The sequence below is a fragment of the Lygodium microphyllum genome, chromosome 2 (genome assembly GCF_053477565.2).
Source record: "Lygodium microphyllum isolate KBCC chromosome 2, Lygodium_microphyllum_v1.1.10, whole genome shotgun sequence".
NCBI classification, from domain to species: domain Eukaryota; kingdom Viridiplantae; phylum Streptophyta; class Polypodiopsida; order Schizaeales; family Lygodiaceae; genus Lygodium; species Lygodium microphyllum.
In genome coordinates, this window is record NC_141136.1 from 141,105,904 (window position 1) to 141,124,390 (window position 18,487).

Sequence of the window (18,487 nt, forward strand, 5' to 3'; positions counted from 1 at the left end):
GATGGTGAATCCAGTGGCTCAGAACAGAGCATTGATGATGAGTTGGGTATTCCTTCTATTGTTACACCTGGAGTAAGGAAGACCAGGGATGTTTTAAGAGCACCTGGAGTGAGCCTACTTTGCGCAGGTCTACCAGAGCTAGGTATCCTGTGGATAGGCTGAAATATGATGGATTTACAACCATTCACTATGCATATATGGTCAAAGTGATACAGGAACCAGAACCCACTTCTTTTGAGCAAGCCATGGGAAAAGAAAAATGAGAGAAAGCCATGGATGAAGAAATGGATGCCTTGGAAGCAAATGCTACATGGGAGTTGGTACCTTTGCCTAAAGATAAGAATGTAATTGGCTCTAAGTGGGTTTATAAGGTGAAGCACAACGCAGATGGTTCTGTGAATAGATACAAGGCAAGATTAGTAGTCAAGGGGTATGCACAAACATATGGCATTGACTATGAAGAAACATTCAGTCCGGTTGCAAGGATGGCAACCGTAAGAGCAGTCATTGCTATGGCTGCATCAAAGGGATGGTCTTTACATCAGATGGATGTAAAGAATGCCTTCTTGCATGGTGATTTGCAAGAAGAGGTCTATATGGAGCAGCCACCAGGTTATGTGCATGCTGTTCATCCCGAGTTTATTTGCAGGTTGAAGAAAGCCTTGTATGGCTTGAAGCAAGCACCTAGAGCATGGTCTGACAAGATAGGATAGTATCTTGTCACCATTGGCTTTCAGATTTCCAAGGCAGATTTCTTACTTTATGTGAGAAAAACAGAGAAATGTATTATGCTGCTTGTCATTTATGTTGTTGATTTGATTATCACAGGTGATAGTGATGAAGATATCCTTCATGTGAAAATGCTATTGAAGCAAAAGTTTGAGATAAAGGATTTGGGAGAGCTGCGTTATTTCTTGGGCATTAAGGTGATTAGATCACCAAGTGGGATATGGCTCTTGCAGAGGCAGTATGGATTGGACATGCTGTCCAAATATGGGATGACAAGCTGTAAACCTATTTCAGTTTCTTTGGAGCAGAATGTGAAGTTGAGCACAGATGCAGGTGAGCTTCTCGAAGACCCTACTATGTACAGACGCATAGTAGGAAGTTTGATTTATATGGCTATTACCAGGCGAGATTTGAGCTATGGTGTTGGATTGGTAAGTCAGTTTATGTAGGCTCCAAGGAAACCACATTTGGATATGGCTAGACGCATACTCAGATATGTGAAGTCCACATTGGAGTATGGACTATTTTATGAGACTGGGGTTCAGATACAGTTACATGGATACACTGATGCTGATTGGGCTGGTAGTATTTCTGATAGACGATCTACCAGTGGATATGTGTTCTCTTTTGGGAGTGCTGCAGTCACTTGGAGCAGCAAGAAACAACCTACAGTTGCCTTGTTAAGCACAGAGGCTGAGTACAGCGGTGCAGCAATGGTTGCATGTGAGGTAGCTTGGTTACATAAGCTACTTTATGATATGCATCAGCCTACAGATGGGCCAGTTGTCATTTATTGTGACAACATGAGTAGTATATACTTGGCAAATAACCCAGTCTATCATGCTAGAATAAAGCACATTGAGCTGCATTATCACTATGTGCGGGAGAGGGTTTTACTAGGTCTTGTTGATCTAGTTTATGTCAGCACAAAGGATCAGGTAGTTGACATATTTACGAAGGCATTGGGCGCAGAGAAGCTGCGCAAGTTCAGAGACCTACTTGGTGTGCAGGAATTGGGATTGAGCTCGAGGGGGAGTGTTGAGATATCGAGCTCCACTCGTGATATGCCAGGGTGACCGTTGTGCATTTATGTCACCGACTTGTCAGTTGCAGATGTGGTTGGTACACCGCCCATGAATAATAGCTAGATGACAGCTATCCTTATTTACTCTAGTTTGTGGCTCAGTTAGTATGCCACCTTAGTTAGTTGAGTTTGGTTTGAGACCCATATATTTTCTATGTATGCCACCTTAGTTAGTTGGGTTCTTCTATTTCTATGTACTTGAGTTATTTTTTTGGCTTACACAACTAAGAAGAGGAAAATTGTTTTCAGCCTCCACCTTTGTATGTATTCCCGCATTGTGTAAGCAAGAAAGCTACAAGTGAGACTCTTTCCTTCTCTCCCACAATCCTGACAGTTAAACCACCCAATCCGAGAAGGAAGACTAGTTTCATGGTTCCATTGCCGAGATAATCACTCAATCTCTTGATTTGGTGAGCCCAAGACACTTGATTGCAAGCCAACGCTTTGTGCTAGTGCTGATTTTTGTGCTCAGCTGAGAAATTACAGCAACATGTCTTCATATAGTGAGATGAAATCAAGCAGTGATGATGCCTCTCAGTATGGACATTCTCATGGGAATGAAGGAAATGCAATGCCTAATCTTGGACAAGGCTCTCATGATGGACAACAAGGTGAAAATGTTGCTGTTGGGAAAGATGCAGGGCCTTCAAGCCGTCATGAGGTAGATGACCAGCAAAGTGAAGAGGAATTTGATGACCAGTTTAATAATCGGATGAGGGACTGGACAGTTCACCCAATTTTTGAATGCTCCGAATAAGGACAACAAGGGCAAGAAGAAGAAGTCAACTTCTACACCTTCGAGACAGCAAGATGCACCGAAGGTAGTGCCAAATCCTTCATTGAAGCTCCTAAAGAGGTCAATGAAGCTAATCCCCTAGTTTCAGCCCTGGACACACGATCTTGTCGGATCCCTGACTTGATCTATAGGAGGGAGGAGATGAAGAGGCAAATTGAGCAGCTTTGGACTAGGGAGTGGGACAAGAGGGACATGATCGCAGAAGAGGTTGCAGAGGTCCTAGCCGAGTTGAGCAAGATCTGCTAGAAGGCAGCCCTACAGGCCAGGCAGTAGAGCTGGGAGGAGGAGAGCACTCTGATGAGACCTAGCAGCCACGCAGAGATTTCTCTAGGAGGCACCAGGGGACTCCACTCTCCATGCACAGGAGGTGCGTGCATGGGCAGCCCTTGCCGGCCTCGAGGACAGGTGCTCGGAGTTTTTCTTCCGTACGTATCTCAACAGCTTTTTGGGCATGGAAGGGGGTTACGATGTGCAAGGAGTTTTTCTAGGTGCATCAACCTCTCATTTCAAGAGATCAGATTCGCATCCTCCGGGGTCAATATGGGAGGATTCGCTCTAGCCCAGATGAGGTGATGGAGATTGCCACAAATTACTACAGACACCTTTTCCAGCAGGAGGTAGTCTCAGTCAGAGGATAGGGTTGTAGACAGCAGGTTTGGGACCACATCTCGCACCTCGTCACAGAGGAGATGGGTCGCTCCCTCCTAGACCCCTTCACAGAGAAGGAATTAGAGGAGGCTTTCCATGCACAAAATGGGCAGAAATGCTCGGGAGAGGATGATCTTTCTAAGGCCTTTTTCGCTACCTATTGGGAGGTGATGAAGGTCCCCTTATTGTTGGCCTTTCAGGAGATTTTCAGCTCAGGACAGATGCCACAGAGTCTATCGGCAGGTCTTATCAGTCTCCTCCCCAAAGGGGGAGACCGGTTGGAGCTATCCTAGTGGAGACTGATCAGTAGTCTACAAGGCAGTGGCAAAGATGATTGGTAGGCGACTCCGCCCTGTGTTTCTATACATAATTCATGACACACAGACAGGTTTTGTCTAGGATAGAAGCATCCTAGACAACGCCTTCACCTTCTTTGAGGCGACAAAGTGGGCCCAACACAGTGGTCAGGGATTGGTGGTACTACTCCTGGATTTTGAGAAAGCCTATGATGGGGTTGACTAGGACTTCTTAGAGGGCACCATGGTAAGGTTGGCTTCCCCTAGGCATGGATCCACGGGGTCTTCGCACTTTACAGATCGGCTACGAGCAGGGTTCTCATAGATGGCAAGCGAGGGGAGGAGTTTTGGCTAGAGAGATCAGTTCGGTAGGGTTGCCCTCCGGCCTCGTATCTGTTCCTACTCTTTGCAAAGGTGATGTCGCACTTCCTCAGATCACGTGCGAGCGGGCTATGTGGCCTCAGACTTTTGGTGAGAGAGAGGAGACGGAGCTGTGAGACTCAAAGCATGCAGATGATACAATACTCTACGTAGAGGACGATGAGCTAATGCTGGAGAGAGTGAGACTAGCTCTCGAGGTGTTTTGCACTGCAACGGAGCGAAAATCAACTGGCGAAAGTCGGTTTTCTAACGGACCCGGACTCCAGCACAGAGTGGGGTGTCCACTTGGGATTTAGATGGGTGTGCAGAGGATAGATCGTTTGTTAACTAGGATTCCAGGTGGGACTTGACATCACTCTTGCCCAGCAGTTTCTTCCAGTTCTTGACTCTATTCGGAGGAAGTTGACTTGCTGGAGTACAGCTCGCCTTTCTCTAGTGGGCCGAGCCTTGGTGGTTAACCAGTTCCTTCTAGCGACGGCTCGGTACATCGCCTCATGTTGGTGCTTCTCTTCATCCTATGTAGTGCAACTTCGCCACCTAGTGCGGAATTTTCTTTAGGCCGGCTTCTAACGGTTCCAAGGACTCTCGGGCGTGGGTGATCATTCGGCATCGGTCAGAGGGAGGGCTTGGGATCATAGACCCAGAGTACTAGAGTCTGGCCCTTTTAGGCAAGCTAGTAGTTCGGGGTCTCACACCAAGAGGGCAGACATGGAAGGTGCCATTGCAAAAGGGTCTCTAAGAGTGCAGACCGAGGCTTGGCAGTGACTGGAGGCCGTCCTTGAGATGGATCTTCATGACGGCCCAGATTACGCTACCCAGATTCTCCTTTGTATGCAGCTTACTTCGTGTGTGGTAGGGCCTCCGTAAGGCCCTAATTCAAAGGCCCCCAGTATGCTAGGGGGAGATAGGTTGTCAGTTGGTGATTTGAAACCCCCGGGTCAGAGATCAGGATGGGATAGAGATGGGCAAGCGCCCCCACATCTAGTCGACTGGTTGGGAGGCCGACTCGGCTTATACCATCAGGACATGGCGGGAGGTTTACAGGATGATGGACCACGGAGGTGTTGCAGCAGGCATCAGGTTGCTGGAGGAGTTGAGTTGAGGAGAAGAAAGATTGATGCAGTAATACCTCAGGAGTAGCTTGACCCCTAGATATGAGAGCTGGCCCAATGGCCACTAGGTTTTCACCTATAGGCATCTCCCTACAAGTGGCAAGTAGAGTGGGGGACACTCCACATGGGACTTTCTTCACCGTGCAAGAGGAGGGGCATCTGGTCCTTGACAGAGAGCAACATGATGAGGGGTTATGTGTCCTTTCGTGGAGGAGAATTCGGATTGTTTGTCTTCAAGGAAAGACATGGCGTCTAGACCCTTATGTGTTCTAGGAGGAGCGCCTTTGGATTTGGGAGGGCCGGTCACTTGATGAGATGGAATGGAACCCTAGAGAGTGGCCATGGCCGGCCATTATGGTCGCTAAGAAGCCATCAAGGTACTTGGAGTACACAACCAGGATTGGTAGACACGTACTGATATTGGAGGACATGGATTGGGTGCCTTTGCGTAGCAAGTACTGAGCGGAGCACAGCATCACCGATGCTTTGCAACGGGCTTTTTAGTGCCGCCTGGACCGCTAGAGGCCAAGGAGGGTTTCATATTTCTTATGGCTGTTGGCACATGGAGGCCTGGTAGTGGGGAGTTGGTTAGCCCAAATGCAAAAGGATGGAGGTTGTAAATGCTACACATAGCAGGTTTTGGAAACTCCAAAGCACTGCCTTTGGGCGTGTGAGGCAATACAGCTCGTGTGGAGAGGAGCTTGCCTCATTCTCCGTCATATAACACCTAGTCTGGAATGTATCTCATGGGGAGCTTTCTACTGGCAGGCAATCAGCCAAGGCCGTCACCTTTTGTATGAGGCCGAGATACAGGATATGATCTTCATCATTGAGGATGGGTCTTGCGCAGTGGTTGGTTTGGAGGCTCTACCCATCCACCAGGTATTGGAGCCCACAACAGACCGCTCTGAGGTATTGGAGATCGTAGGGAGTCTTACTAGATGGCACATCTAGAAAGGCACGGTGTTAGGAGGTTTTTGGCGGGGAGAGACTTTTAGTACAGGCGACTTTGACAGAGCTCTGGACCTCCATCATTCACTCCCTCCGTGGTCGGTGGGATCAGGTGCAGGGCGAGCCTTAAGCTCGTCAAGAGCTCCTTTTTCATTTCATGTGCACTTGGGGCGGCCAAGACAGTACAAGCGACTTTGGCAGAGCTCTGGACCTCCGTCATTCACTCCCTCCGCGGTCGGTAGGATTAGGTGCAGGGCGAGCCTTGAGCTCGTCAAGAGCTCCGTTTTCATTTCATGTGCACTTGGGGCGGCCAAGACCTATTCTTCATGATGCAGGCAGGTAGTCCCAAATGGCGATACAAACCCCCCCCCAAATGGCTTCTTGCCTCCATCCCCCCCAGACTGCCTTGAGAGGCTTGTCACATAATCAACCACATTTTATTTGAAAAAAAAATAAAAATAAAAATCCAAGTGCCTCTTGCTATCAAAACTAATTAGCAAGCCTCCACATCAATTTGCCCCTTGGTTTGCTTGGGGATTGTCCTTCACCTTGCTCCTTGAAAGACACATTCAGCCCCAAGTCTGATATTGACTGGCTGACCTCTTGAATCTCCTTGAAATTTTTTCAATTTCAACTGCTTAAAACCACCAAAAAGTCTGATATTGAAGTTGTTACCTATAGCTTAAAACCACCAAAAAGACTGTTGCCCCATCTTATATGTCGTCATCTACACCAAAAGGACCTTGGACTATTGTCACCTGATAATGGAGGGCTCCATACTACTGTCACATGCTATAGGACTGATCCTTGGTGGCTACGAATCACGTTAGTAGCCTCTCCTTGCTTTGTAATAGCCTCCTCTCTCACAATGGTTGGAATAGACTTTCACCCGCCCCTAAAAACGTTTTTTCTACTTGTATGGGCAAGTTTTGCCAAGTAGTAGTCTTTTGATTCTATTTTTTAGCATTATCTAGCTTATTAAATTAATTTTTAAAATATTAATTTTGAAAATTAATTTAATAAATATTCTAATACTTAGAAAATTAATTCCACCAACCATAATTAAATTGGCTAAGCCAATTCGTCTTCCAAGTATCCTTGAGTAGTTATTTATTGACCCTTAGACCGGTATTAATTAATTAATTAATGTGTTAGCTGCCCCTGCCTTACAGCTTTCGTATTTTCAGTTGTCCTCCTCTCTACAGGCTGGGCAACTGATTTTTTAGGCTTTATTGGCTGCGTTTGATCAGATTTTCACTGTTTTCAGCAGTCCTTTTTGTGATCAGCAATCTCTACTCTGCATGTAAACTCTTGACAGAGTACTCTCTATTGTGTTTTGTCTATACTCTCTCTCTGTTTCTCTTTTGTGCTTTATCTTATCCTGCTATCCTTTCCAAATGGCACCTTCTTGCTGCTCAACTGATGATGAACTTCATGGTCCTAATTACTTAACTTGGAGTGCCATTATGAAAGCATGGTTTGTGTAGAAACGGCTGTGGTATGTGTTTTTAGGAGCTATTGTGTGGCTCCAGATTCCAACTCCTCTTTCAAATGATTGGGACTGGAATAACTATGAGGAAGTTGTGCTTATATGGGATATAGATGATGCTTATGTGTATTTTGCTATTCTCTAGTGCATTTCTAAAGAGGTTCTATTTGCAGTCATTTCCTATTGAACAACTTTAGAGGTGTGGAAAAAGCTACAGATGTTGTACAAGCCTCCATTGACCATGTGCATTGTGACCCTTTATGGTTAGCTTCAACTGATGAAGTTTGAGCTACGGTCAATGTGCTATGACCCTTTATGGTTTGCTCTAACTCATGAAGTTTGAGCCTAAAGATACTATGCAATCCTTCTTACTTTATATTACACATGTGCATGATCAACTTTGGCACATACCGTCCACAATTTCTAAGCCTCATCTCATTGGGAATGTACTCTATAAGCTTCCTCCGGAGTTTGATGGAGTCACCAATGCTTTACGAGCCTAGGCATTTATTGACACCAGTGAGCTTCACTCATATGTCCTCTATGCTGCTTGAGCATGAGGCATCCTTGAGGCTTCGAGGAAGGCTTCCATCTTGACATGGTGGCCATGACAAGGCATTTGTAGCTTTAAAGAGGAGTGGTAGGAAGAAGAACATGAAGGCCCAATACTATCATTGTGGGAAGAAGGGACACTTATGTAAGGATTGCAAGGAGTTAGCAGCTTCGCAGAAGTAGTAGAAACAAGATATGGACTTGTCCAATGAGTCTTTATTTTCCTTTGGCTTTGACTCGGATTTAGATCCTTTGACCAAGACCAAGGCCAAGGCCTAGAAGGGGTCATCTTCTATCCAGAAGAGGAAGGGTATTGTTGCCCGTCCTTTTTTTGCTTTCTAGTCTTGGTAATACAATCATCCCTCGCCTCTCCAATGCCATAGAGGGAGTATGAGAGGGTAGTGAGGTGGGGCAATTGAGTCTCATCTATACAGTTATAGAAGTGTATAGGATCTAGAGAGGGATATTCCGAGATGCATCGACTAAAGTCTAGAAGGTGTTGAAATCCTGGAGCTAGGATTGACACATAGGTTCATGATGGAATATTTTTTGATAGACAGTGGGATTGGCTTCTAGTCCAAGCTTACACGAGGGGATACTTTGGCAGTTTCGCCAAAGGTGGAAAATCCATGGTTATGGTTTCATATGCTACTGGAGAGGCGTGGCTTGATCACCCATTGCTTGGGTATCCATGGCTCTATTTTGATGGTCATTGTTGTATGAACTATGATGAGTCATTATCATTGTATATACTGTATTGTACTAGATCATCCATGATTTGAGAGAGGGTGTTAGTAGCAAATTAGTCGTAAGCACATACATGGGCATTGTCCCAAAGCATCTTCTTTCTTCATGGCGGATGCAGATTCATCAGTTGTGACTATTCTGCAAGCGTAGGTTCAAGAAAATGCAATGGCAACTTGCCAAGCTTTGAACTCTCCACTTTTCCATTTGTGCCTATAGCCATGTGCATGTTGTCTCTTCAATTCCAATCTAATCCCTTTAAGGGGGAGAAGAAGGAATGTGATGAGATAAACGTTGACTCATGGTTGGCCAAATGGATAACATATTTTGATTTGTATCAATGATGCACAATGCATTAGACATATATAAATCATGCTTAGGAGAAGTTGTAGCTTGTTGGGTAGGGCTATATCCTAGCCCCGAGACTTGGATGGAATTCCAATTTGTTTTTCGGAAATGGTTTGTAACTAATGATCAGATTGAAAATTTTTGCAAGTTATTTGAGTTGGATATGGAGAAGAAGTCTTTGGATGCATACTTGTAGGAGTTAAAGGACCTTTTGCACAAGATGAAGACCTTGGATGACCTACATGCATTGTCTTTTTGAATTGCCGCTGAAGTACCAAAATGAGGTACGGTGCAATCCTCTTAACTCATTGGAGGATATCTACCAATATGTGGATAATTTTGACAATCCTTCATTGTGAGAAAGGGTGCCTAGTGAATGGGTTGTTCCCATCAAGCCACTTCTCGCTTGAAGTCAAAGAAAGCTTCCATTGGAATAGCTTCACATTAGTTGTGTACGGATTCACGAAAGGAGGGCAAGCAAAAAATGTGATTCGTAGCAAGGATCAAAGAGTCGTTATTTTGTGAGCCATGGGATCACCCAATTCCATGAGGAGAGGATTGTCCACAACACAAAAAGGCTAGACAAGCTCCAAGGCATTGGTATGTGGGAACTCCAAGTATGCTTTTGAAAATTTCAAGAGAAGATTGCTTTATTAATGCAAGTAGTTGCTCAGGTTGTCTTGTGAGTAAGACAGTATTTGGTCTACATTGTCTTTCAAAGGTCATTGATATAATTAATGGCCAAATGGTTATGATATTATTCGAAAGTGGATCCATTTGCAACTTTCTTTGTCCTTGATTGGTGTAGAAACTTCAACTCCACATGACACTCGTTGATGGAGCATGTGTCTCTGTGAGGGAGAGGTCCCATTGTAGATTGTTGGGATTGTTTGGTGTTGCGGCTAGATCTTTCGATTTAGCAGTATTAGTAGAACTTGGACTACAATTGATGAGCCTTGACCAGGTTGATGTCATTCTTGGCATGCTGTGGTTCTTTGGTGGGTCTTCTTCACTCTTTGTAGATTATAAATCTAATTTGATTTGATGGTTGTTTCTTTGTAATCGAGCTCTGTGATGACTGAATCTAATCTAAATATGATATTGGCATTGGAATTCAACACATGTGTTTCTGAACCAAATGTTGTTACTTATGTACGTCTTTTTCACAAATGTTGTCACTTATGTATGTCTTATTGAAAAGTTCAATCATCAACATTGTAATGTAATTCTCTTATTTTTTTAAATAAATAATAATGTTGAAATTTGGATTTATTTTGACATGAATTTGGTGATGTCTTTCTGCGTATGATACCTCATCAAATCCTGCCATCTCACTGTACATTACTTTATAGGATAGAGATGTTGGTTGTAGCCATCCCATTTCTTGGCAGCCACAGAGGTGTAGCCCTAAAGAGGCATCAGCAACAGCTGCACAGTGGAGAATGCAGGGTGGAACAGGCAGATCAGCAGGAAGTGCTGCCTGTCTGATGTGGACAGCAGGCTGCAATCAGCTTGCTGGCGACAAGGGAGGGGATGGACAGTAGGTGCCAGTTGTGAACAACGGTGGATGGTAGTAGACAGCAAGTTGAATTGAGACCTTTGCGAATGGGGTGTGGATGGCAGAGACAAGTGCCAATAATCTGCAAAACAGGAATAGGGCCAAGTGGTGGGGATCCTATCTATTTATAGAAGTGTGGACCTTCCCAAATTAGGGTTTGTCTTATTGGGCATACACACTCTCTAGGAATGTGCAATGTTTAGTGAAATTTTGGTAATAATTGAGTTTTGGGGCTGTAATAACGATCTAATCAGGTCATAGTGCATTTTTAGGCTTAACAAACATAAAAAATGAATGGTTTTGGACTGATCTAGTAACACAATTTTACGCTGATCTATTGGCTGTTATTGTTGTTGACTTTAATTTAATTTGGCTAGCGGATTTTTTGGCCAATGAAAGAGAGTGCCACAAGTATATATTGCCTTGGATGGAGGACCTTATTGATTGACTCTATGATGTGCAGTATGCTATTAAGATTGATCTTAGATGTGGGTACCATCAGATACAAATAGTCTTGAGGATGTCATAAATACTGTGTTTTGTTGCAATATGAATACTATCAATTCTTGGTTCTACCTTTTTGGGTTGGCAAACACTCATGTGACTTTCTAGCAAATGACGAATGATCTGTTTTGTCTGTATCTGGGAAGTCGATAGTCGTTTTCCTCGATGACATACTTGTGTATAGTAAGTCCTTGGAGGAACATGTGAATCATTTGCATATCGTCTTACATCTCTTGAGGCAAGAGTGCTTATTTGTTAATCTATTCGAGTGCAAATTCTTTTGCATGGAGCTTATGTACCATGGATACTTCCTCTTGATTGATGGCATTGAGATTGACCCCAAAGTAGTACAAGTCATGCTTTGGCCCATTCCGAGGACTATTAGGCAAGTAAATCTTTCTTAAATAGTACAAGTCATACTTGATTGGCCTATCCTGAGAACCATTAGGCATGTAAATCTTTCTTAGGTTTCATTGGGTTTATTTGGAAGTTCATTAAGGACTATGCCAAGATTGTTGACCCTTGATCCATTTGTTCAAGGGTATTCGTAGCAAAAAGAAGCATGTCAGTTTGTTGGTTGCTTGGACCAGTGAGCTCAATCAATGTTTCTAACATTGGGACGGCTGGTTATGACTGCACCAATGTTACAGATTATAGGTCCAAGTAAACCTTATGAGGTTAATATTGATGCTAGTGATTATGCTATAGGTGCTATTCTATATCAGGAGGATTGACCTATTGCATTTGAGAGTGTAAGCTCACCAATGCCCAACATGTTCATTATTTGGACTAACTACAATTCACTGAATTTCTTGTGCGAGCAGCTTGATCTCCATGGATGAAGCATATGCACATCTAAAGGGACATTGCAAAACAAATCCTCATTGTGGTGGCATATGGCAACTAACTTAAGATGGAACTCAGTCTATAAATCTTAGGTGGTCTAGATGCCCACAAGGTGACTATCAAGAGAGACAACATAAAGTATTCCATGTGAGCTGAATTATTGTTTATATTAGGCAGTGTGTGTGTGTTCACTCATAATGATATCTGCAAAATGCTTTTGTATGAGTGTCGTGATGCACCTAGTGCAGGATCCCTTGCCATGCGTCGGCGGACTTTGGCCTTGGTTAGTTGGTGCTTTGTGAATATCATATGTGCGATGCTTCCAATGTCAGCTTAACGAGGCTAAATGGGATACACGAGCAAGGTGGTTATATCAGCTAATACAAAATCTGGATACAAGGTAGACTAATATATCCATAGAGTTGGTCATGATGCTAACATGTAGGAATTTCCCTCGGTCATGACTAGCAACAGGTGCTCTACTACATAGTTTGAACAGGCCATGCTCTATCATGTAGTTTGGATGGGCGACCCTTACTTTAAAAGTCTAGTCAAGACAGTAGGCGCAACACTACCCTTAGAAACTAATTTGTTCAATGTGTAAATATGTATTGAATGCAAAGAAAGCTGCACTAGGAGCTTTGAACTACGCACTTTAAATACGTGTTTAAGATATTTTGAGATATTATGTAAATACTTGCAAATCTGCATGGGTACTTCAAATCCCAGATTACTGGTGCTGGTTCTTAATTTTGTATGGATGGCCTTGAGACTCAGGCCCACAATTCTGCAGTTGGGTTGTGGCTTGAAATTGTTCTTTCACTGGGATGTATCCCTTGTTACCTCCTTGAAGGGTCAATTCTTAGTTTTTTGATACTGTTCTTTCACTGGGACATATCTCTCGGCTCTCACGTTGTTTTCTGTGCTGTCAAGCAAAAGAGATTGAAGTCCAAGGGTGCCATCCTTCTCATTCATTTCGCTGATGCAACCTGCTTCGTTTTTGGTAGGCACTTCAAAGAAAAGTTAGGACAGCAGAACAAGAAAGACGAGAACAAATGGAAGCTTCTGGTAACCAAGGTAATGACTGCAAAGCGGAAAGTGAATGGGTTTTCTCTGGCTACAGTATCAGCTAGGCTTGCAGAGGACTGAGGAACTGGATTGTGCATACATGATGCAAAGGGTGTACCATTGATGGACTTTGAAGCCTAATAATTATTTGGGTGTGTGCATCCCGTAAGTAGCAGGTAATTATTGCTGTACATCCACCTCCTGAGAGAATATTTGTATATCAATAGGGAAGTCGCCTTGTTTCTCCCCCGTGCCTCTCTCTCTCTCTCTCTCTCTCTCGCGGTAAGACTTTCTCAACTTTCAAGCGTCCATGAGGGTTCAAGTCTAATATGTGTGAGATATGCCTTTTAAGGCATCTTGGGATGGTTCCTACTACTATAAAACTACACACATGCCTGCGCACACGCGCGCGCACACACACACGCACAAAAAACCAAGCCACTAGTAATATATTTGATGTATTATAAAATAGTCAATAATATGTAAGGCTGTATGGTCAACATCTAGGTCCCATACAAGTAACACCCTTAAACATCAAGGAGAGGTCAATGTGTAACTATGGAATCCTTAACTACCCAAACCCATGGTTGAAGCTTTTCTTTTTCAATCACCTAGCTACTCTTCGAGAAGAAAGTCGCTAGAGTAGTAGTTCTTGAATCCTTACCACATGCAAAGAAATGCCATAGCAAGTGATTGTCTTTACATAGGCAAAAAAAAGATAACTATGCTTTAAAAAAAGGAATCTATTAACTAGGGTTATCCAAAATAGATGTGATACTGTGAAGGCATTTGTTGTCAACCCTATATATGTTGTAATTCTCACCAGTGTAAAAATTGAAAGTGGACCTTATATTTTCCTTCCAAAGGGTCCCCTTGAAAGGCATCCAAAAACCTAGCCTTTGGGCTTCACATTTTGATTTGTAATGACCTACCACAAAGTGGATGGAAAAGGGCATCTTCATACAAGTTGTATAGAAATCATAATGGCAACATCTAAAATCTTCTTTTTCTTGGTTGATCACTAGTTGCTAATCCTCCCACTTGAAATCTCCACACAAATAACTTTACCTAGAAATAAGATGTTTGAAATTCAAAGAAAATTAATACTATGGCCTCCCCCTCTCTCCTCTCCCATCCCCCATAGCACCCACACATGCACGTGTACATGTAGAGACATTCACGCATACATATGTCGGCATGCATGCACAATATTTATTATTTGGCTATACTCTATATCAATAAATTGTTAATCGCTAATTGTTGAAAACCCACTATGAAAATTCTTGTTACTGTAGTGAATTGCCAATCACAAATTGTTGAAAAACCATTGTGAAAATTCTTCTTTCTATACAATTTTGTGAAGATTGCCTAAAGGAGTAGTAGGTGACAAAAGATTGATCTCCAAATTATTGGTAGAGAACGTGACATATGTCTAGAAAGATCTCTTAAAGAAAGAGGAGTGTCAAAAGATGGATCTCCAAAAGGTCGAGATTTCTAGATGGTCCAAAGAGCTTTGAATCCATCCAGCTTGAGAAATGATTATGATTTGATGTACATAACCGTAGAGAATGCATCAAAACAACCAAAACAATTTGTTGAACTTCAAAGATGGAAATCACTCTCAAAAGTGATCCATGGGAAAGGAATTCATAGATGGATTGTTGTTTCGAATGAAGGACATCTTAGATTTTTAAGCATGGAGGAAGTAGTCCAACAATGATCACTCAATAATAAAGAAGGGGAGTGGCTATGGTTGGAATTTGAGACGAAAGAGGAATGACCGACCTCTTCTATCCTTAAAAATGTTTCTCTTTTCGAGTGTTTGTAGATAGGTGTAGGTAAAATCTTAGTTTGATTGCAAGAAGAGAAGTGACTTGCAAGCATCAAAGGGCTAAGACTTTAATCAAAACTATGAACTATTGGAAAAGGACCTTCCCTAGAACCAAGCTAAGAACTTGGAGGAGGAGGTTACGAAGGGTTTGGAAGATCACACCATCTAATGGACTCAACATGGTCTTGTGGAAAGTGTTGCTTAATAAGTTCTTGACTAGGGAAAGACTTCAATAAGTGCATGAAGATCTCCTTGCTATGCCTAGTGTGCTAAGAGGGAAAAATAAACGATTTCTCACATGACACCACCCTTAGCTCTCAACCTAAGGATATGCTTTTACAATCCACCATGACTAGCTCTCGATTTGTTGTGCAAAGGGCAACAAAATACATGACCACTTCTGATCTACTTAAGGACTTGACACTGCAGTCTACTAACAGTAGTCAGTCCACTGTACTAGCCACTACTACTTTCAATCAGGAATCACAACAGTCACAACCTTTGGCCGTAACGACGCCCCTTATAGAATGTGACCTTAGCAATTCACATGCGGAAGAGGTGTCACAACCAACATCCTTGACACCTCTAGCACTTCCAACCTAAAGCCTACGCTTGAGGAGAAATCTCTCGAAGATTTGGCCAAAGAGAGAGCACATTTGACCAATGAACTAGAGATGAAGTGCATGAGGAAGCTTATTGACAGTCATCACACATGCGTATGCCCATGTGGACATTGGAAGGCCAACACCAGAGCATACAAAGCTCATAGCCAAACCCTTGATGTGGGACGAGCAACAACATGTTTGCTTCCATTATGTAGCTATTGTTGAATAAGTCATAAAGGACATCCCAAAAGCCACAGCTAGAGAATTGCACTTGATACCCTCACTCTATATTGTTCAATGTGAGACAAACAAGGAAAAGCTTGAAGCAATCAAATGAAAAGGGAAAGGACAAGGTAACTTTGTGCAGAAATGGTACTCCAACCAAAGTTTGGCAGCTAAAATTGGCCATCGACTAATGACGCTTGCTGAGCAAAGGAAGGCCCTTTGGACATCAATACATGATCCCACGTATGTTACCCCAACCTCATCAAAAGTGTTGGCAACGGTTCATGAGGTCCAGCTTTTTGCCATTGTCCAAAATCATCCCTTGTATGATAAATTGCTTCTAGAAGAAGATCTACACGTGGCTAGCAGGCTAGGAGTAGGGAGCATGGTACTTGATGTTAGCGCATATGTCTTCTGCCTCACTCAAGACCCTGCAATCCTAGATCTCTATGCTTTCCATCAATACAACCTTGACTTCTTCAGCTGGTTTCATCCAAGCCTACATGATAGGAACCCTAAACCATCTCTTGGTTCTACACTAGAGTCACAAGAACCTCCTCAGCAAGAGAAAAATAGTTCTAAACAGAACACTCGCTTTGATAAGAAGTAATGGAGACATGTTCCAATGGGTAAGGACAAGAGTTTGGAGCAAATGCATGACCAGGAGCTGACCAGGAATAACTGCCAATGCCATTGGATGAGCAACTAAATGGAGGGGAATTAGTTGAAGAGCTAGACTCTCCAAAAAGAGAAACAGTTGCACCCTCACAACCTCACGAGGCTATTCAGCAGGCCGCAGTTATGTTCCATGAGGACACATCAGAGAAAGAGAATGTTGAGGCCCAATCAAGCATATCAACCGATTTACCTAGTTTAGCGTCTTGAGTTTTTAAATGATACACCTTAATTGCCCAAGAAAAAGAGGAGAAAACAATGATAGTTGCAAGTGGTTTTAGATGCCAAGAAGATTGAGACCAAGAGTGCTGAAGAGCTGAGGAATAAAGCATCGAGTCTTTAAAGGAAGATACACCTCGATTGCCCAAGAAAAAGAGGAGAAAACAATGAAAACAACGGCAGTTGCAAGTGGTTGTAAACGCCAAGAAGATTGCGACCAAGAGTATTGAAGAGCTGAGGAATAAAGCATCGAGTCCACATATGAATGAACCCATTGTCATCTCTTCTAACAGCGGTGAAACCTTAGATACATCCATGTGTTTTGATAAGTCAAAGCAACCACTATCATCAACGGTTGCTTGCAATAATCAATCCACCAATAACACAACTTACATTGACCAATCAAGAGTGGATACAACACTGTCACAACAGGTTGACAAAACTATACCAGTCACATCCGAGGAGAACCATAACACAATAGCAGCAAAGCCTTAGGAGAAACATGAAAACCTCAAAAACAGGAGCAATCCTAGCAGTGACCAATCTTGCTTATCTAGGCCTGAGCGCCCAGCTATGCTAAAGCCTAGGGAAACTCTCAGAACCTTGCATGAGATAGCAATTGAGCAAGCCCTCATCAAACATAGAAGTGTCACAGAGTGCTTGACTGAGTTGGATGCCAAACTTAAATTATTTACACGTGTCTATGTCCTTGCAAACATGGGCATATTCCCTAAGGAGTAGCTTGAGGAATATTTATCATATTCGCTATTCTAAGAAGAGTAAGAATATCTTAACGAGCACTATGACAAGCTCCTATATGAACGCATGCAACTCATCTCTTACGAGGAGGCCAATGAACTACGCTTAACTGTGACATTCAATGAAGCACTTTGCTAACCAAATCTCTTAGAGATAGAGTAGCTAAAGTAACAATCAGAGGATCGAAGTCAATTTGAAAAACGTTGGTTTGAAAACTGCATTGCAATGGCCGAACTTGGAGCCCAGATTATGATAATCTCAGAGGAGCGACTAGCCCAATGGCGGTCTCGAAGAGACTTGATCTATGTCACCCCAACTTTCTTTCGAGTATTGACTACCATTCGGGTAATGGACTTAGTTGGAACTAGCCAAGAGAACTCTCTGATTGATAAAATTCTCATTAAGGAGGAGCTACATGTTGCTAGTAGACTCGGACAAGGCACCATGCTACTTGATGTTGCAAAATATATGTTCTTGAGTAGGTTACCACGATTACTATATATGTATGTCGTACTCCAGTATAATCTTGAGTTCTACAATTGGTTATTATCCTCACAAAGTGACATGGATTCATAAATCTGTACATAAATAAATAATGTGTTTTGTGACTGTTTATAGATAATACCAAAAGAAGCAAAGCCAGCACACACACAAGCAATGATGCACACACACAAGCAATGATAATCAAGCGCAGGTGATATGCATCGAAGTCAACATTACATGATTTAGATAAGTGATGTCTTTTTGAGCTGCACCTGTTCACTATGGTTAAAGCATATGACTTGGATGTACTCTCATGAGTTGCCAAGTGAATGCAAGACGGCACAAATCTCTATGCGAAAGCGTTCAATGTCCAAGTCACCACAAGACCACCAACCCCACAAATAACTATTATGCAGAAAGCAACATGAATACCAAGAAATAAAGAGCCATGATGGAAGCATCGCTGCTGCTGGAAGAGAAAATCACCCTTGTAGAGAGCACACATTGCATTTGAAGCATGGCCCAAAGCATAGTCATTGGCTCCTCTCTCTTTCTTGGCTAAACTCTACATCTGGGTAGGAGCC

The 18,487-nt window shown here is 42.9% G+C and overlaps 1 protein-coding gene across 3 annotated transcripts in view; it reads left to right on the forward strand.

The window, feature by feature from the left end:
- Positions 1-13,350, forward strand: part of BT3 (BTB and TAZ domain protein 3) — a 51,644-nt gene extending 38,294 nt beyond the window's left edge. For 2 of the 3 annotated variants that reach the window (XM_087699359.1, XM_087699367.1), the window contains one exon: positions 13,046-13,350. In XM_087699359.1, the coding sequence (XP_087555485.1) occupies positions 13,046-13,187 (142 nt within the window). In that variant the 3' untranslated portion in view covers positions 13,188-13,350. The other variant, XM_087699362.1, reaches the window with a different exon arrangement.
- The last annotated feature ends 5,137 nt before the right edge of the window (positions 13,351-18,487 follow it).